At 41.3% G+C, this 23861-nt stretch overlaps 1 protein-coding gene across 1 annotated transcript in view; it reads left to right on the forward strand.

Moving 5' to 3' along the window:
* Positions 1-3497, forward strand: part of LOC126162885 (uncharacterized) — a 28408-nt gene extending 24911 nt beyond the window's left edge. Inside the window, exon 4 of the mRNA XM_049919687.1 lies at positions 3175-3497. Coding sequence (XP_049775644.1) covers positions 3175-3190 — 16 coding nt within the window. The 3' untranslated portion in view covers positions 3191-3497. The remainder of the gene's footprint in view (positions 1-3174) is intronic.
* Positions 3498-23861: the final 20364 nt, after the last annotated feature.

The raw sequence follows: 23861 nt of genomic DNA on the forward strand, positions 1-23861 counted from the left end.
ATGAGACAAAAATAATGTTATAAAATCAATGTTACGTATAAAAACAGTAATATATTGCCAGCCTGTATAATCTTAGAGATCTCTAAACTTAAGCTTAACAGGCTACTGAAAAAGGCATATCGCACAACAGTCAGTAGCTCATGAAGTTAAATTGAGCTCGACTTCATCTCTGCCGTTTTAAGCGATAGATTTCGCGCAGCTCCTGCAATCGCGTTTCGTTAGGTCTTTTCTTTATTACATGGCTCACCTTGAAAATATGGGCTATATTTCTCGGTATTTTACCTTCAGTCTTTAAACGGGCTACTCTTACAATAGACATAATAAGTGACTGAGGTACAAATTATTGTGCCTGTACCGTTACAACTCCTGTATATGGTCCCGAAGTCGGAATATGAGAGAGGGTTGTTGGAACTCGGCCGAGATGTAAGTGGCTGAAATATCTTTCACGGAAGGAATTTCCCAGCAGTGGGTTGAAACCTCCCCTTAGAAAAATTTATGAATGATTATGCTGATAAACCCCTTACGTTATTTGATTTTGAAACAGCTGAGCAAAACTGAACGTACTCAGGCATTTCTGTCTTTACTTATTCTGATCATCACTAAACTGACACACAATATTTTTAGCGCAACGCAATCTGACTTTCAATAATCCCTACAAAAGAATGGCCCTGCCTAACCATAACCTATAACTTTCATGAATCACTTACCTCACAAAAATCTTCGTTACTCGAACTACTGCAATGCAGCGAGCGCCAATACTGCCAGCTAAATAAAAGATTCTAACTACTGATGTCACTAACCACTGATTGTCATCGTCAGCAAATGAAAGATATTGATAGAGAATAAACAATGTATTTACCTCAATAGCGTTCAAAATATCAGTTCATGACATCCAGTCTTACAAATTTACTCTCTCTAATGGACACACGTCCAGATCATCTGCTCTCAAAACTCCACCATCTCTCTCCCCACATCCACCACTGGTGGCGGCTTACCTCCAACTGCGCAACACTACGCGCTGTTCACATCCAACTGCCCAACACTACAATAGCGAATATTTCAACAATGCCAACCAGCCACAGACTGCACACAGCACAGCCAGTGATTTTCATACAGAGCCCTACGTGGCGTTACTAATATAAAAACCTAAACAGCCTACTTACAGGGTAAGTCGCGCTACTTGCACAAAGTGCCACCGGACAATCCCTAAAGTGAGTGCGAATCAAAGTTGCGAGCTGGCCACATTTAACCACTGTTCGAGGTCAGGCTGCTTGATACTCGTTCTAGAATACCCGTGTACCCGAGATTACCCTCTCTCCGTAAGGCAAGCCGCAGCTGAAGGCGTTACATGTACTGAGCTTTAAAGTAACCTATGTACACCCATCGTGGTCTACTGTTTTATGAATGTACGCCATGTGGTATTCTTCGTGGCCTAGAATGGCTCTCGGACACTGGTGAAGCCCACAGTGAGAATGACCCGACATGTCGGACGGATACCTAAGCGTGAAGTCCAAGTCACAGTCATATCAAACCTAGTATGAAGCCATAATGACTGTTAATCGACCATAAATGTTTCCAAAATAGGAAAAGATTTTTCACAGACTGTTATCAGTCACAAAATTATGGTGACTTACTAAAATTATTTAATGAAGTAACATATTTCGCACCACAAACCTTACCTTCAGGATACAATGGCAGTACACAAAAAAAAAAGAAAAAAAATGAAAGTGCACATAGATATTAACGTCGTCCTTTACAGTCTTCGCTTGTGCTATGGTCATCCTGTGGAGAAAGAAAAGATGATCCTACTATGAGGGAGTATTCACTTCGTTTGTTGGTCTGCTGTTCACATAAAAAATTAAATAATCACTTATTTTGTCCATAAGAAAGGGCTGCCTTCTTGTGGTGCTTTCAGTTTCCTCCATTGCTGTGGTTCCTTGTATCTTGTTAATCAATGTTCATACACTTACAAAGGAAACATGAAACATGTCATCATAATTAATTGTACAGTGGAGGAGAAACAAGATGGCGGTCAGAAGAAAGCTTGTTTCGATTTAACTATCGATGTTTCAGTCATGCTGTCATGTGTTAGTTGCAAAGTATTTTGCAAATCATGCTGTCACATCTCTGATGTTTGTCGTCAAAATATATTACGGTGAGAGAGACTGAGAATTTGATGTTCTAATCGTTACATTTCCATTTTCTTTCTACGCAGAGACTGTAAAAAACTACTTTAATATCTATATGTAATTTTGTAATAATATTTTCTGAATTTCTGTTATACTCCGACGATGACTTTCGTACCTCGAAACATGTAGCTTCATTAAATAATTATTGTATGTGAACAAAATTTTGTGACTGGTAGCGGTCTCTGAAAATCCTTTTGAAACCAAACTCCTCAATCGGCAGTTCCTTTGCTTAATTAGTAATGCCTATGCTGGTAGAATCCTTCCTTTCCCTGCAGCCATACAAACACAGCACTGCCGCCACAGGTACACAAGTCGCAGAGACTCTATTGCTACACAACCGATAGCCCATACACAGTGTCGGGGGCTGTTAATGGCTGACTAGTACAGTATAATTTTATTTCAATACCAATATCTGCACTTCAATATTGCGACAGATATCAGTCAATGAGCACTCAAAAGATGGATTAAAAAGTCTCAACAGCAATAAAACATTTATTTACAATAGGTACCAGTGTCGGTCAGAATGTGATCATCTTCAGATCATTTACATCATGATGGTAAGCGGTGACGGTGAAGAGAGCAGGTGTTATGACTCCAAGAACATACACTCGAGCAGCTGCTCTCCTCACCGTCACCACTTATCATCATGATGTAAATGATCTGAAGATGGTCACATTCTGACCGACACCGATACCCATTGTAAATAAATGTGTTATTGCGGGCGAGACTATTTAAACGATTTTTTAAATTTCGTTTAGCCAGACCGCTGTCCCCCAGGAGAAATACTTTCAAAATTAACGAGCAGTCTATCTCACCTTTCACCATTCTTAACGCCATCTTAATTTTTACTACTTTCATTTTAGTATTATAATAAGTGACATTATGCCAACTGGACAGCATGTAAACCATGTTTCTTTTTTATTTTATCTATCATTATACACAGTTATTGTTACAAAACTAACGACAATTTTTTCTTCTCTTACAGTGGTCGAAAGAAGTAAAGCAGCAGTCGCGACTTCGAGAAACGCAACGCCCGTCTCTTAACAGCTCATTTCATTTCATTGAAACCCACTCTCTAAATAAAGACAATTCACACTGTGAAAAATATTTATATTACATACAGAAAAAAAATTATTCATTGTGCACTTTGTAGCTGGAGACTGGAGGCATAAAGGACATGTAGCTGGGTCTATCATCAGTGAGCTGTTTGTTTACAGGCTTTACAATGGCGTGAGCTTCACTGTATCGACTGTTTTAATTCGTTGATTAAAACGAGATTGGTAATACATAATAAATCAAAACACCTTACACCAACTGTCATCAAAGAAATTACGTAATTAAAATACACCTATATTTTTTGATACACATTTCTCACAGGTTTCGGCACCATGAAGTTTAAGAAGAATCACTGTATAGGATGTTCTCATTCAGTCACCATTCATCTTACGTAACATCCACAAGATGGATTTATTTAGGAAATCCAAAGAAAAAATTCAATCCTGGATCAACAAAGTCAAGCGCCCTTATGCAGACTCCTCGTGTTCTGTGACTCAGAAGCATCGTAAAAAGAAACTCTACTTACACAGCTCCAGAATACGATGCTTGTTAAACAAGCTACTGTGTTTGTCCCTGCTAAGGCTGTTTCCTGTCATCATAAATTCCGAAATTATTTTCTATATGTTTCCGCTATTGGACGCAATAACAGCAAGCACTGTCAAATGCGACAAGGTAGGTTGTACAATTAATGATTTATTGCTGTGAGAGATGTTAGACAGCGAATATGAGACAAACGGTCCCACTTGATCTGGTAAGAAGAGAAAATGAAAAATATTTTTTCCTACGATATATAAAAGTTAACAGCAAGGATTATTTTCTCTTATGAGAGTACTAATTTCAGCATCCACAACAGCCGCACAACGTAGTACTGCAGACACAATATAAACTGTCGGAGTAATCACCAGATTAGGCTACAGTCTGGAGTGAGCTGTAGGAAAGTAGCTTTGAAGGTCTTCCAAGAATTCTGAAGCATAAGAAAAATTACTGTAATGGCTGATTTCTTGTAGCAAACGTACGTCAGATAGTTAAGTCAGTTAGTTTCGTGTTCCATGGATCATTTGCATAATAAATCGCAGTGATGTGGAACGAGTCATGTTACATTCACATCGCAAATTAATTTGTAGGTACGGTTATATCCTGAACATTTATAAACTTTATTATTATTTTTTGCTGTTATTAGATATACAACTAGTTCTTTTCCCAGTTTAATTTATCATGAACATAAACATAAAAATTTTTTTAAGTTTCCCTCACTATTTATTATTTACTCACGGTGTGTTTCACTTACCATTGCTGTACTATCTCTAGATGTGCAGAACTACATATGTTGTCTCTTTTAAAATTGAGCGTGATATTATTCGCAGGAAACCAGTTACTGGCACTGTTAAGAACATTGTCTATCATTTCTTCTGCTGCTATATGTGTGCTTGGAACGAATACAATACTAGTGTCATCCACAAGAAGAACTAATTCTCTCACGGTGTGTTTCACTTACCATTGCTGTACTATCTCTAGATGTGCAGAACTACATATGTTGTCTCTTTTAAAATTGAGCGTGATATTATTCGCAGGAAACCAGTTACTGGCACTGTTAAGAACATTGTCTATCATTTCTTCTGCTGCTATATGTGTGCTTGGAACGAATACAATACTAGTGTCATCCACAAGAAGAACTAATTCTGCTCGTTGTAGATTAGATGGAAGATCGTTTACATATTCGAAGAACAATGGCGGACCTAAGACTGAGTCCTGGGGATCGTTTCTCCCCAGTCAGAAGAATATCCCTTGATCAAATTGGTTAAATTACTAAGAATCACTTCCAGCATTCTTTTAGCTTGGTTTGTGTTTTGTCATATAATTCTTGTAAAGTTTGGTGAGTGAACGTGTAAATGGCATTCTCAGCGTAGCAACTCTTCTGAAATCCGAACTGTGCTTTAAGCAGTATATTACCGATGCTCAGTTAGGATACTGTTCTAGAATACATCCCCTTTCTCAGAAATTTTAAAAATGTCTGTACTGAAACAAGACGGTAGTTATTGACTCTCTCGTTCACCTTTCTTATTGAAGAATTTAACAAGTGTATATTTCAATCTATGTGGAAAAATGCTCTTAGTAAGTTAAGGCTATTTAAGGTAAGACAGAATTTATTCTTAGGGAACAAATCTTCAGTACGCAGTAAGAAACCCCACAAAATCCATTTGAGCGTCTATTTTGGAGATACTATATAATTTTCTTAATTTCAGTGGGAGAAGTTGGTGATACATTGGTATAATTTATGTTTATGAGAAATGGTTATTAAACGAATTCGTTACTTGTAACTAGCAATTTACAGCCCTTCCATTTAATTCAGTGATGATGTTATCACCTTTTTTGGCCAGTTGTCCTGTCTCCGTCTGTTGACGGAGGTACCGATTTCTGACATAATGTACACTTTCCTTCATTTTTTAATAACGTTCCTCAGTAATTTTGATAGTTTTTGTAGTATGCAACAATTACAGCACTTGTTACTTGCTGTACAGCTACTCACTTGCTTTTAGCTTCGAAAAAGGCAACTTTATCAGTTGGGATATTACTGTCTTTATTCACCTCTCTTGGAACGTTGATTACTGAGCTTAGATTATAGGATCCAGATAAGATTTCCAGATCATTTTCCCAATCACAGTACTTTAGAAAATATACAGGGAGGTCCATTGATAGTGACCGGGTCAAATATCTCACGAAATAAGCATCAAACGAAAAAACTACAAAGAACGAAACTTGTCTAGCTTAAAGGGGGAAACCAGATGGCGCTATGGTTGGCCCGATAGATGGCGCTGTCATAGGTCAAAGGGATATCAACTGCGTTTTTTTTAATAGGAGCCCCCAATTTTTATTACATATTCGTGTAGTACGTAAAGAAATATGAATGTTTTAGTTGGACCATTTCTTTCGGTTTGTGATAGATGGCGCTGTAATAATCACAAACGTATAAGTACGTGGTATCACGTAACATTGCACCAGTGCGGACGGTATTTGCTTCGTGATACATTACCTGTGTTAAAATGGACCGTTTACCAATTGCGGAAAAGGTCGATATCGTGTTGATGTATTGCTATTGTGATTAAAATGCCCAACGGGCGTGTGCTGTGTATGCTGCTCGGTATCCTGGACGACATCATCCAAGTATCCGGACCGTTCGCCGGATAGTTAGGTTATATAAGGAAACATGAACTGTTCAGCCACATGTGAAACGTCAACCACGACCTGCAAAAAATGTTGATGCCCAAGTAGGTGTTTTAGCTGCTGTCGCGGCTAATCCGCACATTAGTAGCAGATAAATTGTGCGGGAATAGGGAATCTCAAAAACATTGATTGCACCCGTACCATATTTCTATGCACCAGGAATTGCATGGCGACGACTTTGAACGTCGTGTACAATTCTGCCACTGGGCAGAAGAGAAATTACGGTACGATGACAGATTTTTTTCTCGCGTTCTATTTGGCGACGAAGCGTCATTCACCAACAGCGGTAACGTAAACCGGCATAATATGCGCTATTGGGCAACCGAAAATCCACGATGGCTACGACAAGTAGAACATCAGCGACCTTGGCGAGTTAATGTATGGTGCGGCATTATGGGAGGAAGGATAATTAGGCCCCATTTTATCGATGGCAATCTGAATGGTGCAGTGTCTGCTGATTTCCTACGTAATGTTCTACCGATGTTACTACAAGATGTTTCACTGTATGACAGAATGGTGATGTACTTCCAACATGATGGATGTCCGGCACATATCTCGCGTACGGTTGAAGAAGTATTGAGTAACATATTTCATGACAGGTGGATTGGTCGTCGAAGCACCATACCGAGGCCCGCACGTTCACCGGATCTGCAGTCCCCAGATTTCTTCTGTGGGGAAAGTTGAAGGATATTTGCTATAGTGATCCACCGACAACGCCTGACAACATGCGTCAGCGCATTGTCAATGCATGTGCGAACATTACGGAAGGCGAACTACTCGCTGTTGAGAGGAATGTCGTTACACGTATTGCCGAATGCATTGAGGTTGACGGACATCATTTTGAGCATTTATTGCATTAATGTGGTGTTTACAGGTAATCACTCTGTAACAGCATGCGTTCTCAGAAATGATATGTTCACAAAGGTACATGTATCACATTGGAACTACCGAAATAAAAGTTCAAACGTACCTACGTTCTGTATTCTAATTGAAAAAACGTACCTGTTACCAACAGTTCGTCTAAAATTTTTAGCCATATGTTTGTGACTATTACAGCGCCATCTATCACAAAGCGAAAAAAGTGGTCCATCTAAAACATTCATATTTCTTTACGTACTACACGAATATGTTATAAAAATGGGGGTTCCTATTTAAAAAACGCTGTTGATATCCGTTTGACATACGGCAGCGCCATCTAGCTAGACAAGTTTCGTTCTTTGTAGTTTTTTCGTTTGACGCTTATTTCGTGAGATATTTGGCTCGGTCACGATCAATGGACCACCCTGTATATTGAAATCACCACAGACTGTTAACTGCTTGCTGCTTTCTGAGAGAGAGCGTGCAAAGGAATCCAAATATCTCTTAAACAATTCATAACTCCGCTGTGGTGATTAATTTATAGTTAAATTAAAAGTGAACAACTTTAGCATTAATTCACAAGCACACATTTCTGTCTGCTGAACACTACAAAGTCTACTTCTCCCCGTTTTTCCGAACTTCTGTTCTCCCTTAATGTGAGTAACGACTCCACCTTATCCCGTACTAGTTCTATGTGAGTGAGATGCTAGAGCGCAGTCTTTTATATTTAACATCTTTAACTTTCTAATTATGAAGTGCTCGGATAGGCAGAGAGTTTCTCTGAATTCACTAAACAAGAATATAATCCTCTAATACTCTAATGAAATAAGCTGATCTTCCTTTTCTGTGTATTCTTAATAATTATGTTTGTGTTACTTTAACCTCCTACATAACACAAAACCTGAATACTCACTATAACCCAAAAAAGGTATCTTTCTAACTCCAGCGACAACAGGGGTCTTGCATTGTGTGATGGTAGCTTACCATACATTTTCTGAAGAAGCTCAGCCAATCTGTCTTTCACTCTCTTATACCGGTGTAGGCCGTATATAGTGTATCACCATCTCAGGATTGTAGCACACAGAGCGGTTCTAGGCGCTTCAGTCTGGAACCGCGCGACCGCTACGTCGCAGGTTCATATCCTGCCTCGGGCATGGATGTCCTGAGGTTAGTTAGGTTTCAGCAGTTCTAATTTCTAGGGGACTAATGATCTCAGATGTTAAGTTCCATAGTGCTCAGAGCCAGTTGAACCATTTTTTTGTAGCACACATGTGCTATTTCATTTTAGTCAGTAGCATCCAGCTCAACACTGTGTTCACACAGCTCATATCTGTATTAACCAAGAACCCAGGACCGGTCTGATGCTACAGGACTTCCATGAAACTCACTCTTGTGTGTAAATTTGCTACTCCTATTTCATACAATGAACTGTTGTAATGCTACACTATGTGACCAAAACTTGCTGTTCTTGTGGTCCTACTCCGAAAACATAGGTTATTTTTATATTATGTGCATTGTGCTGCCACCTACTGCCCGGTACTCCATATCTGCGACGTCAGTTGTCATTTGACATCATGAGAGAACAGAATGGGGCGCTCCGCAGAACTCTGAGACTTCGAACGTGGTCGTGGTCAGGTGATTGGGTGTTACCTGTGTCATGCACTGCTAATCATCCCTAGGTCCACTCTTTCCGATGTGATAATGAAATGGGAATGTGAATGGACACGTACAGCATAAAAACGTACGAGTCGATCTCGTCTGTTGACTGACAGAGACCGGCAACAGTTGAAGAGGGTCGTAATTTGTAATAGGCAGACATCTATCCAGACCATTACATAGGAATTCCAAACTGCATCAGGATCCACTGAAAGTACTGTGACAGTTAGGCGGGAGGTGACCAAATGTGGATTTCGTGGTCGAGCGGCTGCTCATAAGCCACACATCAAGCTTTTAAATGGCAAAAGACGCCTCGCTTCGTGTAAGGAGCGTAAACATTGGACGATGGAACAGTGGAAATACTCTTTGCGGAGTGACGAATCTCGGTACACAATGCAGCGATCCGATGGCAGGGTGTAGGTATGGCGAATGCCCTGTGAACGTCATCTGACATCGTGTGTAGCGCCAACAGTAAAATTAGGATGCGGCTGTGTTATGGTGTGGTCGTGTTTTGCATGGAAGGGGATTTCAGCCCTCATTGTTTTTCGTGGCACTATCACAGCACAGGCCTACCTTGGTCTTTCAAGAACCTTGCTTACCACTGTTAAGGAGCAATTCTGGGATGGTGATTGCATCTTTCGACAAGATCAAGCAACTATTCATACTGCACGGTCTGTGGTGAAGTGATTACACGACAATAACATCCCTGTAATGGACTGGCCTGCACAGAGTCCTGACCTGAACCCTACAAACACCTTTGGGATGTTTTGTAACGCCGACTCCGTGCCAGGCCTCACCAACGGACATGGATACCTCTCATCAGTGCAGCACTTCGTGAAGAACGGGCTGCCATTCCCCAAGAAACTTTCCAGCACCTGATTGATCGTATGCCTGCAGGAGTGGAACCTGGGCCAACACCATATTGAATTCCAGCATTAATGATTGAGGGCGCTACGAACTTGTAAATCATTTTCAGTCAGGTGTCCGGATACTTTTGATCATAAAGTGTATAACTTCTGTCTTTGGCCGGTCTGTTCCCCGCTCCGTCTATTGAACTGAATGCTCAATTCGTGTTTGTAAGCGGAAATCATTAACTTTTTACGTTACAACTTAGATCTGAATAGATTTAAAAAAAGTGCAATCGCCGGCGAGGAATCAAAGATTTGTGCACTACCGTTTACTGTGATGATCTGAACCTCTTTGTTACAATCCTTTCACTAACTCCCTATGACCTCTGTCACTTGGTCAAGGCTAGCATTTGATTTCACAATGCTTGTGACCTGATTCCCTATTCCTTATTTGTCATGTACCATCTGGCCTACACCCCTCGCACGGATACTGCCTAGCAGCTGGACTCATTTCTTCCTACTCCGTTGTGGTACCATCCTGCACTTAGTTTCTTTGCCAAAAGTCTGCTGCAGCCTAATGTGACCCACAGCTGGATGAAGGTCTTTTCATTCTGCTTCAAGTAATAAGTCAAACTTACAGAGTACCGTAAGTTCAAACGTAGATGAAGGTACAGAACTGTTCCCCCTTCGCCCGTTACGTGTCATATTTCGTGCAATTTAATTCAACCTGAAGGGCACAAATCTTTGGCTCCTGGCCGGCGACTGCACTATTTTTAAAGCGATTCAGGTGTATGTTAAAACGTAAAAAGATTATGATTTCCGCTTAAAACAAGAATTGTGGATTCAGTTAACTGTTAACTAACTTATTAACAACGAAATGTAGCTTTTAATGACTAACTATTACTTAATATAATCCAATGTTTACTGTCGTAAGAGCCGGCTTGAGTGGCCGTGCGGTTCTAGGCGCTACAGTCTGGAACCACGCGACCGCTACGGTCGCAGGTTCGAATCCTATCTCGGACATGGATGTGTGTGATGTCCTTAGATTAGTTAGGTTTAAGTAGTTCTAAGTTCTAGGGGACTGATGACCTCAGAAGTTAAGTCCCATAGTGCTCAGAGCCATTTGAACCATTTTAATGTACTTCACTTCGTCACTTTACTCTATAAAATGTGACTATTTTTTTTTACCAGTAATACACAAAAAGCTTTAGCCAGGCATCAGTACTGAAAGCCTATAATGACGAGCGGTGGAGGTCTGCTCCCTATGAAACATTGCTAACATAAAATTTCTTGACTCAAAACAATTTGACATATAGTTTTTTAATTATCTTAGTTAACAGTAAATAATGATTTTTGTATAAAGGAAATTACCTGGGTTTTGACATTGACACGCATTACAGGGTGTGTAAAAATGTCATCCGATTTGGCACATCTATATTTCTTTAAGTAATAAACATTTACAATGAGTTTTGTTTTTTGATTAACGAGAAACTCAATCAGCTTTATTTCATACCTTTTCATAGGTGTTCAATATGCCACCCTTGAGATGCATGGCGTATGGTAATGCGTTATTCAAATTGTTCCCACATTGCATCATATCTTGAGTTACAGCTTCCACAGCTGCTGTTATGCTATGTCTCAGTTCATTCATTGTTGTTGGTAAAGGAGGCAAATAAACATTCTCTTATAAACCCTCACAAGAAATAATCACATACCGTCAGGTCCGGTGACCTTGAGGGCCAGTAACGTAAGGGTGAAACATTTGGTCCAGTGCGACCGACCTATAGTTGAGTAATCCTATGATTTAAAAATTCCCGCACTTCCAGATGCCCCATCGTGTTGATTAATGAAGTCTTTCGAATAACTATGGGAAAAAGAAGTTCTCAAGGATATCGATGTATGTGCTTCCTGTAACAGTGTTCTTGTCGAAGAAAAATGGACTATACACCTCTTCCCGTGAAACTGCACAAAACACATTAAATTTTGGAGAGTCCCTCTCATGTTGTACAACTTCATGTGGTTGTTCCGTAACACATATCTTACATTATGACGGTTCACCTTCCCATTTAAATGGAATGTTGCCTCGTCACTTAATATTAACGTGGAAGAAAACTGTCATCTTCCATCTTGCCAAGAACGGAATTACAGATCTCCATACGTTGTTGTTTGCCACCTTCACGAAGAGCCTACAGTAGCTAAATTTTGTATGGTTTCATGTTTAAACGTCGACGCAACACACACCAGACGGACATCGGAGGCTTGTTAAGCTGTCGAGCTGCACGGTAAGCGGATTTTGGCGGACTTCTTGAGAAAGTGTGGCGGATGCGTTCGACGTCTGTGTTAGACCCTCGGGGACGGCCCGGCGATTTGCCTATACACAAACAACCTGTTCCTCGGAATTGTTCATGCCGTCGTATAATGCTCTGTGCTGTAGGAGAATCCACACCATACAAGGGTACGAAAGTCAGGCGCAACAGTTATTACTGGCCCGCACGGAGCAAAACGTAGAACACAAAACGCTTTCTGTTGCCCCGACACCATTTTTACTAGAACTGAAGTGGGCGCACACTGCTGCTACCTAGTGCGAACCAGGTAAAACTCGATAGTTCGCTCTTTCCAACAGTAATTTGTTCATGCAAGTCTCTCTAATGACATAGTAGTTATAATTTTTTTAAAATTTGGATGATTCTTTTTGATACACCCTATATTCTCACCAGTATCTGCACGCAAAAAAGGATGGTGGAATCCTTTCTGAGGGAAGGAAGAGACAAGAAGCAACGTTGGATTGAAACGTCGATTGTTTGCCTGACCGTTAGCTTACACTGATCCACCTGACAATTTGGAACTGGAAAGGCATGTTCGGTAACTTAGCTGGAGTACCATTTCGTCCAAAAGTGCAAGACCATGGTCAAATTCTCATCCCAGCATAAAGTTTTGAAATGTTAGGTGTATCAGAAACGATAACGCTTGCTCGTTCGGGATCTGCAGGCTGAATCAGATTGTTATTTCAAAACTCAGGGGTTACGTTGGTGCCGAAACTATGTATAGAGATTGAAACTGCTTGTGTTGCTTCCACGTCGTACAATCACGCTGTCTTTCGCGTCAGCTGAATAGCAAGTATCTGCTGTCTTGGAGGAAAAACTGCAAGCAAATTGCAGATGGCAGTTCCATATTCTAGCGATGTGAAGGTCTTTCATGACGACTCAGGTGGGCAATGAAGGAAGAGATAGCTAAAACAAGATTAGCTAGTGCCCTTGGTGGTTTACCTGGAGATTACTTTGTGAATGTGACGTAAACCACCGATGTGTTTTTATGAAATGTGACTACAAGCTACATTTTCTACTACAGGTAACCTAGAAGTCTGGAACAAAAAAATACAGGGAAATATATTTGCTCAGTTTTTGAAAAAAATGAAGAGATCAATCCTTATCAAAAATGAGAAATATGAAATTATATTTATCACATTGTAACAGACAACAGCTACAGGGTGGTTATAATTAAACTTTAGTTATTTGAGAAGCCCACCATGAAAACGAGTCATCGTAGCAGAGGGAAACTTTGTGGAAGCTTTTAGAAGGAAGAAGAGAAATAATGAATAAATCATTTGCACGTGGGAGGTTTACATTTGTTAATTACGTATACCTAGAAATTTCTCAACTGCGGCTGTAGCATCACAGGTGTGATGTTGGCTACATCCCTAGGTACGCTCATCTTCAGCTCCCAATGTGTGTGGCATAGAAGCAGTAACTTCTTCAAAATTTGTTGTGCAGTTAGCCGTCGGTCTCTCCTAGGAGTAGCTCACAAATCACCAGTTAACATCCGATTGGTGTTCTTCAACCCCGGTCCGGAAATAGGACCTCTTCGTGTTCCTTTAATGTGTCGATAGTTGTGAAGAGCAGCAGCACTATTGCTGTTGGGGAATAGAGTAAGATCCGATTCCATCCGTCTGATTTGACTAATGCCGTGATACTACGGATAAAGGCGGACGTTCAAATTCGTTATAAGACAACCGCAGACAATATTAAATACCAGGCGGCTAACAACCTTCAAGATGGCAACCACAAGAGAGACCATTATGCTAAAAAGCAAGTTTGAAAAATCAGTCACCTAATGAAGTGAAATAACTGGACAACCGTGGGAATTGGAGGGGGAGGGTATGGGGGGGGGGGAAATTTGAGAAAAAGAATAATGAAAGTCAGATTATCACAAAGCAATCAAAATGTAAAATAGGTCACGCGAACTCGTCTAGGATAAAAGGAACTAAACTATAAAAAAAACTACGAAATTGATATCGAAATATTGCACTTGGCCTATATAAATCAAAGTAAGACTGCTATACCAGACACTCCACTCACGAAAACTACAAGATATTCGGGAAAAGTACATACATGAATTCGTCCAGAATAAACCAAATGTTAAAATACAACAGTCGCATAATTGAAATCGAGTGTTTCCCTTTAGCTTAAACGAAAACGAGGATACCATTCACACCGGGAGAAAGCAAATACCATTACTACAAACGAAATCAGAAACAGAAACATCCACGACAAGAGTACGTACCCGTCAACTTCAAAATTCAAACTTCAAAAGACACCGAGCATACGCGACTACACATAACACACTTACGTCTTGAATCAAAGCCAAGAGGTGGAATCACAGCTTATACTAGATCCGTGTAGCTCAAAGGAAGACAACGACAGCAGCCAAAGAGCCATAACAGGAATACGAGAAACAAATTCCTACATACTGAACATAAGGAAAATGTACAAAAACTACGAAAGTGGAATGGCAACACGCACTAGGGCTGTGTAGCTCAAACGAAGACAGCGATGCCTGACGCCCCCCCCCCCACCCCAAAGACCCACGTAATCGATATACATATATAGTAGACCGCTCCATTCGCACCATCAACAGAACAGGCTCTGCTAACGGTATACTACGCCTTGCACATCACTGGACTGGCAACGGGTTCTACACAAAGCTGGCGACTACAGTGAAGGACAGTAACAGGTGCAAATATATATATATATAAGAGGGTTGGAACTTAAATAGTGGCAACTATTTATTCACAACCGATACAAAAGAGTTACATGTTTTCACCTGCAACTGTCCTTCAAAGTAGTTGCCGGCGTTGTGTAGGACCCGTTGCCAGCGGTGTGGAAGGCGTAGTATATCGTTAGCAGAGCCTGTTCTGTTGATGGTGCGAATCGAGCGGTCTACTGTCTGTCGAATCTCTGGAACAGTTCTGAAACGAATGCCACGAAGCCAAAACTGAAATGCCAATCCAACGAATGGCGTCATTATGGTTCGCCGCGGAAGTCGAAAGTGCGTCAGAGCCCCAGTATGGTGAAAGCTATGATGTTCCTCGTGTACGACTGTGATTGTGTTATCCTAACGCATTACGTTCCTCCACGGCAGACCGTCAGTGCACAGTATTACCGCTCGTTTTTGGAGCATCACCTGCGACGAGCGTTGCGAAAGAAGCGGCGTCATTTTCTGTGCGGCCCACCCATCATTTTGCACGACACTGCGCGGGCGCATACAGCGTAAGCTGTAGCTGCTCTGTTCGGTCGATGGGACTGGGAAGTACTGTACCATCCACCATACTCCCTGGACTTCAGTCCATGTGACTTTGATTCGATTCCGAAGATGAAGGAACCACTTCGTGGCATTCGCTTCAGAACTGTTCCAGAGATTCGACAGGCAGTAGGCCGTTCCATTCGCAACATCAACAGAGCAGGCTCTGCTGACGGTATACTACGCGTTCCATATGGCTGGCAACGGGTTCTACACAACGCTGGTCATCACTCTCAAGATCAGTTACAGGTGCAAACACGTAACTCTTTTGTATCGGTTGTGAATAAATAGTTGCCACTATTTACCAGAATAAAACGAAGCAATTTCACGAGACACCCAACTGGAATCAAATACTTCGCTTGACCAAATAGCTCAAACGATTATAGGGAGACAATACACACCTCCACAAAGCAAAGAAAAGAAATCCAATAAGATCACATCGACCTCTTCCAAAATAAAGTAAACGAAAATAGTAATAATAAAAAAGCCTCAGAAGAGTGATCACAATTTAAGTTGAATAGAGGACAGCGATAGCACATATCCTGCTTTCCCTCCCCTCCCAAAACACACACACACACACACACACACACACACACACGCAAAGACACGCCGCGAAAAACAAACGAAAACAAATCGCACAATTGCAATCGATTGCTTCGATTGACGTTTACAGGACAAACGGGACCAGGAATATCATTCACACTCCCAGAAAATAACGAATTAATCGAAAAACAACACACACGCAAATTCCTTTCGAATAAACCAAAAGGATATATATAAATTGGAATCGCGGTACACGGAGTACAAACTAAGATTAACACGTTAGTAAAAAAAACTAACCACTAAATACCGAGGACTCAATCTCATGTAACTAAATCATTAACACAAACCACATCACAAAAAGACGCATTCACTATTAGAGTAACCTGCAACTAACAACGAAACCTAAAAGACCAGGCGAATACATGTACCACGCGTCTCAAAGACGTCACATTAAGAAAAAAAACAAATTGTTGAAAAAAAGAAACTAAATTATCAATAGCATTTCTATTCATTTCAGTCACGACAATATGAACAACGTGCTTACGTTTCTGGCCAAATTCATCCTGAAAAAAAAACATTTCACATTACAAAAACAGTCAAATAATTGCAGCTTTATATTTACAGTTATTAATCTTTCACTCGCAGCAATTTAACTTGTGCTCTTAAGGTTCCTACCTAACACTACACTCAGAAATCGTGCCAAATTCAGAAAGAAATAACTATGTATTTGTGAGAAAAATATATTATCTCTATTAGTTTCTCTATTGATAATTTAAGCTATCCTCTGAGGTTTCACCAAAGTCACATCCTCGTACATCACCACATATTTTGAATAAGCACCATAGTAACAAACGTCATAGGTTACACTAGAAAGTAAGACAGACACAGACAACATTTAATAGCAGGTTGCTCACATCCTTCGCAGTGTAAACTAATGACGCCATACCGGATGTCATAGGTCAAAACCATCGAGTGGAATTGGACAGTGCTCTTGACCCACTGTTTTGATATAGAAGCGTTACGGGTAAAGATTTGCTCACCTTGTCCAGACCCATGCTGACTGTCTGCAACAGTAATACACACTGTTGCCTGTGTTTCAACCCCACGTTGGAATTCCATTCCCGGCGCCTAAAAGTAAGTCATGATATTACCACTACCAACAATGCATACCCTTTGGCGAACAGTCTGAAGAACATCATTTCGATAAAGTTGGGTACCCATACGGTACATAGTCCTCCGTTTATACTGGGTGAAGTAATGGAAGTTTAATTATAATCCCCAGTGCTTTTAAATCATATCTATACGTCTTTTCCTAAATAAATCACAAGCCACATACTGTGCTCCGGGATATATGTCTTTCTTTGTCAATGAATCTACTATGTCTTTTGTTTCACCACTGTGAAATGCCGAAAACCAGTCGTGTCTTTTAAATCTTCTGCATCAGGTTAATATAAAAGAAAATGTCAGTTTCATTATAGCCTTTGCAGTAGCACAAGTTATATAGCCTACACGCATCGGTTATTCTAAGACAGATATTTAAAGCGTTACAGTCAATTGAAAAGCTTATTAGTTGTCAACCACTAAGAAACAAAACTAGAATCTTATCACTGTCTATGAGAGCGTAATTTCAAATATTTAATCTGTTCCAGTGCTTCAAAATCTGGAAAGAATAACGATTAAAGTTTCACGTCTCGACAAAACTAAAGGTCACTAGACCATGAACGAAGCTGGCTTTGGCGAAAATGGGAATGGAAATTGTAATGAAAGACTACAGCACGTGCCTCAAGCGATTGAAGAAAACGAGGCAAACACTAAATCGCGTAGCCAGATGGGACACAACCACGATCCTTCGGAATAAAAATTCCAGTGCATAACCATTTTCACATCCAGTTAGGTAAGCTGTTTCTTTCATCTACCATCTGACACGAGCATGGTATCAACTCTGATACTCACAAGACTGGCGTTAAACGTATGAATTACCTCAGGCTTCTTTCACTTGCAACTGCATTCTCCGCGGGACTCGCTGAAAACAAGTCTGCGCTGTCGTGTCAAAAACCTGTTTAACGCCGCTGGACTTTGTTCCCACTGACAATCCACAACACTCTTCGCGTCACCTCAGTTAAGGTGGTTTGTAATCTGAATCCGTTACACGGCAACAGCCGTCAACAAAGGACGGAAGAACAAGTGAGCGACGGTCATCGATAGCAAGTTTTTCAGGACGATGGCTTAGGTTTATCTGCATATGATAAATCCTCAGTACCGATCAGACCATGCGCACCTTGTCAGTTGGCCTTTGGAATTTATGCTTATTATAATAACGTATGTATTTACATATCTGTGTGTGTGTGTGTGTGTGTGTGTGTGTGTGTATTCGACATCTTCTTCTAAACCACTCTAGCGATTTCAACCAAACTTTGTCCACATATACCTTACTGACAGGCAACAATCGTTGTGGGGATAAGAATCATCTACCTATCAAGGAGTGGGGGGTGAAAAAGAACCCTAGACAGCGACGCGTGAATTCCCAGGCTTTATTCATACAGTATTGAGAATGGGAGCGCTTAGCATTTACAACAAACTTTCAACATAATTGCAAACCCTTACGAAATATCATCTCGCTGACAACCCTTAAAAATGATGAAAAAATGGCAATCGATGATTACTTTTCCACTGTTCAAGCATTAAAAATAGTGCATGTGGCAGGACGTTATAATTTATTACTTCTCTAATACGAACTGTATTTGCGACATATTTTACAGGTAGTATGAACGTATACCACTGAATATAACTGCAGAATGGTATCACTGTGGGATACCTGTCTCAGGAGATATGACGTCATAAAGAGTGAGATGTGCGAAAAACGGGCTCACCGTGCAGAACATTTAAATTTATTGCTTCGTTTCTACTAACTCCATTTGCAACACATTTTGCAGACAGTATCCACATATGCCACTGAAAGAAATGAGCCGGCTGCTGTGACCGCGCGGTTCTAAGCGCTTCAGTCCGGAACCGCGTTGCTGCTACGATCGCAGGTTCGAATCCTGCCTCGGGCGTAGATGCATGTGATGCCCTTAGGTTAGTTAGGTTTTAGTAGTTCTAAGTCTAGAGGACTGAGGACCTCAGATGTTAAGTCCCTTAGTGCTTAGAGCCATTTGAGCCATTTTGAAAGAAATGATATCACTGTAAGACACAAATTTCAAGAAATATGACGTCATAAACAGTGAAAGATGTGGAAAAACTACCGCATCGTGCATGACGTTTAAATTTACTGCTCCGTTAGTACTAAATCCATTAGCAGCGTATTTTGCAGACAGTATCCACATATGTTGCTGAAAGTACCTGTAAAAATTACATCACTGTACGACACACAGGTCAGGAGATATGACGTCATAAACATCAAGCTCAAGGCCAGACGACGCTAGGTAGGGGCGTGGACAGGCAGGTAATAAGTAAATACCTGGGAACGCCGGGTTTCTCCGCTAATTTAAAGTAAAAGAGACGAACTGCTTATGAATGGCGTTGCTCTGTAAAACAATGTAGGTTTTTCGTGGTCTATTATCCAGCCAGAAAAGGTTAACTAATTTTATGCCTCAGCTACATCGACGCATTTCACGCAGGTTTTGACGGGTCTGTAACGAATTTAATGAAGTGATTTGATGAAGCTGCATTTTTACACGTATAATGATATTTAGATGATCGGGAAAAGTATGATTTACTAAGCAAAAGACAGATTTATACACCTTCTCAGAACTAGTGTAACATTTTCTACGTGAAATTGTAATATACTGCAGCTATGAAAGTAATCGTGACTACATACTGTAACAGTATCGGTACTCATGTAATAACTCAGAATCTCAGGGGCAACTACATTCACAAAGCTTTCTGAAGTTCATCTGCTAAAGAAACTGGAATTTTGTAAGTAGTCTGTGGATCGAGTACTTCAGTACCGCCAGCCAAAGCAAGAAGTTGTACCGTAGTAATAAAATTTGTCTGGCTGAAATCTCATTTCAGTATTGAATACAGTTATTAAATACGATGTAATAGCAGACAAACTAGCAGAAGATGCAGTTATTAGAGGAAGGTACCTGAGCAGGCGTTTCCACTTCCACTTTTACACATTCACTCCTCCGTCGATCCAAGCGGATCCCTCCCAAGCTCTGCCGCAGCCTTTTCATTTCGCCAGCTTCATTTCCCCCTTTGTCTCTCGTCCAATACCAAAAACATCGGTCATATATCAGCATGCTTTGAAACACAGCACATAGCTCTACTTTCTTTCCTCATCTGGAAGTACGCAACTCGAAAAAATACCATTTAATAGTCTCACAGCTTCCTTCGCTTGACTTTTCCCATGGTATGTGCGCACTACACAGTGAAAAATCTTATCGATTAGTGATTCCAAGTATTTGAACGCCTCCACATTTTGTACCCTGCCGAAATAGAAATCCATACCCTCACCTTTACAACTTCCATCAACAAGATATTCTGTTTTATTCTCATTGTCACCATCGTTCTTATTCAGAGTCATAAGTTGTTGATCGACGGCAAACAGTAATGAATGTGAAAGTTAATGCTCTAGTTCCATGCCAAAATTTACGCACTGTCCATTGCTATAACTAGAACAACTTCCTAATAAAACTAAAATAAGTTTGGTGATACAGAACATCACTGTCTTAATTATTAATTTGTTTTAAAACTTCCCGATATCTCACCACCAACATTCACAACTGCCTCGCGTCGGAGGTTCATCCTCTTCACCAACACTATTGATTCACCAACCACTCCAACATTTTCCACCGCTGTCCACAGTAACCACCGCGGCAATTAATCATAGGCCATTACTAAATTAACAAATGCAGCTTTCTCCAGCAGCAAAGCGCGATTGTTCGTGAGATACGACACGCACAACATTTTACAATCTGTTGTCTACTACACTACTGAACAAAGTACTCACCAAGACCATTCATTTTATTCCCCAGCAAGTAGATATCTGCTGCTCCCTTTCATACAGAGGGCAGTGATAAACACTGAGATGACGAAAGTCATGGAATACCTGCTAATATCACGTTGGACCTCCTTTTTCTCGGCGTAGCGCAGTAAATCAACGTGGCATGGGCTCAACAAATCGTTTGATGTCCCCTGAAGCAGCACTGAGCCATGATGCCTCTACAGCCGTCCACAATTGAGAAAGTGTTACCGGTGTAGGATATTGTACAGGAACTGATCTGTCCATTATGTCCCATAAATGTTCGATGGGATTCACGTCGGGCGATCTGGGTGGCCAAATCATTCACTCAAATTGTCCATAATATTCTTCAGACCAATCGCCGACATTAATGCCCGGTGACATGACATCTTTGTTTGGGACATGGAGTCCATAAATGGCTGTAAATTTTGTACATGTAGCCGAATACAACCATTTACAGTCATTGATGTGTTCAATTGGACCAGAGGATTCAATCCATTCCCTGTAAGCACAGCACACGCCAGAATGGAGCCACCACAGTGGCTTGTTTCAACTTCGGTTCGTGGCTTCATGGGGTCTGCTCCACACTCGAAACCTACAATCACTTCTCCTGCGCCACACTCGAACCCTACCACCAGCCCTTAAAGACTGAAATCGAGCCCCATCTCATCAGGCCACGGGTTTCTAGTCGTGTAGGATCCAACCGATACGGCCACTAGTCCAAGAGAGGGCGGCAGGCGGTGTCGTGCTGTTAGCAAAGGCACTCGCGTCGGTCGTCTTCTGTCACAGCCCGTTAATGCCAAATGCCACCGCACTGTACTAACGGATGTGTTCGTCGTACCTCTAACATGGATTTCTGCTGTTATTTCAAGCAACGTTGCTTGTCGCTTCACAGTGACAACTCTACCCACACTCGAACCCTACCATCAGCTCTTATCAACTAAAATCGGGACTCATCTGATCAGGTTATGGGTTTACTGTCGTATAGGATCCAAACGACGTGGTCATGAGACAAGGAGAGGCGCTGCAGGCAATGTCCTGCTGTTAGCAAAGGCACGTCGGTCGTATTCTGCCACAGCCCATTAACGCCAAACTTCACCGCACTGTACTAACGGAAGAGTTCGTCGTACGTCTAATAGGGATTTCCGCGGTTATTTCGCGCAGTGTTGCTTGTCTTTTAGCACTGACAACTCTACCCAAACACCACTGCTCTCGGTAGTTAGTGAAGGCCGTCCGTTGTCCGTGACGCCTGAAACTTGGTGTTCTCCGCACACTCTTCACACTGTGGATCTCAGACTATTCATATCCTTGATGACTCACGACATGGAATGTCCCACTCTCCTAGTTCCAGCTACCATTCCGCGTTCTAAGTCTGTTAATTCTGGTCCCGTGGCCCTAATCACGTCGTAAAGATTTTCACACGAATCACCTGACTACAAATTACAGCTCCGCCAATGCACCGTCATTTTATACGTTGCGTACGTGATATTATCACCACCTGTATATGTGTATATCACTATTCCACGACTTTTGTCTTATCAGTTCGTTCATTTCTGGCTATGTTTGTTGACGTGAAAAACGCCGAGTTGCACCGTGGTTCGTAATCTACTTTTAACCTTACGTTCCTTATAACTGGCTCTGTCAGTCAGTTCAAAACTCGGCGGAAGGCAACGATATGCACCGCCGACAGGACCATGCCTAGCACTGTGATGTTCATAACACTCTCGGAATTGCTGACTGCTTATTGAATGGGCGCGAGTTACTTCACGTGGGGGACTTTCGACCCAAACTAGCCATCGGCGAAGGCCCAGGTCGTCGTGAATAGAGTACGAATATTATCCAGTTCAAAATGTGTAGAGAAGACAAACTAGGACGAGGATACACGTAATCTGCATAGAGTCAGAAAGTGCCTGTGTATGTGTGTGTGCGTGTGTTTACCTTTGATTCTCTTCCCCTCATGGAGGGATAGTCTGCTTGAACTATGACTCGTTGCACAGTCAGTACCTTCTCAGTCAAATACCATGCATGGTGGTAGTATGGTTGTGTCTTAATTGGCAATGCCGTAAATGGACCTTCCAGTCCCAACATTTGCCCAACATTTACGTTAAAGCCCTAGAAAACCATTATTTCCATCGGGGTACGGGAATAAATTTTAATTTAATCCTTGGAAAATGTGTATTGTATACGAACATGTAGGCTAACTGCATTTATTAATGTGCATTATAAAACTACATGGTATCGGGTGAGACAAATCTGCTTCTTGAGTACACACGTTCATATGTAGGGCGGTGCCACGCCGTAGCTTAACGAGAGATAGATGGCTGAAAATATTTACGACATGGTCGTCAGGTGTGTCTACGTTCCAAGAAAGCATGACATTATATACGTCAAGACTAAGGGTTTTGCCGGCCAGGCTGGCCGAGCAGTTCTAGGCGCTACAGTCTGGAACAGCGCGACCGCTACGGTCACAGGTTCGAATCCTGCCTCGGGCATGGATGTCTGTGATGTCCTTAGGTTAGTTGGGTTTAAGTAGTTCTAAGTTCTAGGGGACTGATGACCTCAGAAGTTAAGTCCCATAGTGCTCAGGGCCATTTGAACCATTTTTTGAACTAACGCTTTTAGTAGAACATTATCACAGAGATACAAATGTCATCATATTCAACGTATATGTAGTTCAAATGGCTCTGAGCACTATGGGACTTAACTTCTGAGGTCATCAGTCCTCAGAACTTAGAACTACTTAAACCTAACTAACCTAAGGACATCACACACATCTATGACCGTAGCGGTCGCGCGGTTCCAGACTGCAGCGCCTAGAACCGCTCAGCCACTTCGGCCGGCGTATATGTAGTAACAAATTGCACAAACATCTGAAAACTGTAGGAGCGGTTTTAGGTCTACGGGAAGAAAAGACTTCCAACACTGCTACCAGTTATAAAGAGGACATAC

This window comes from Schistocerca cancellata, chromosome 1, assembly GCF_023864275.1.
Source record: "Schistocerca cancellata isolate TAMUIC-IGC-003103 chromosome 1, iqSchCanc2.1, whole genome shotgun sequence".
Classification (NCBI taxonomy): domain Eukaryota; kingdom Metazoa; phylum Arthropoda; class Insecta; order Orthoptera; family Acrididae; genus Schistocerca; species Schistocerca cancellata.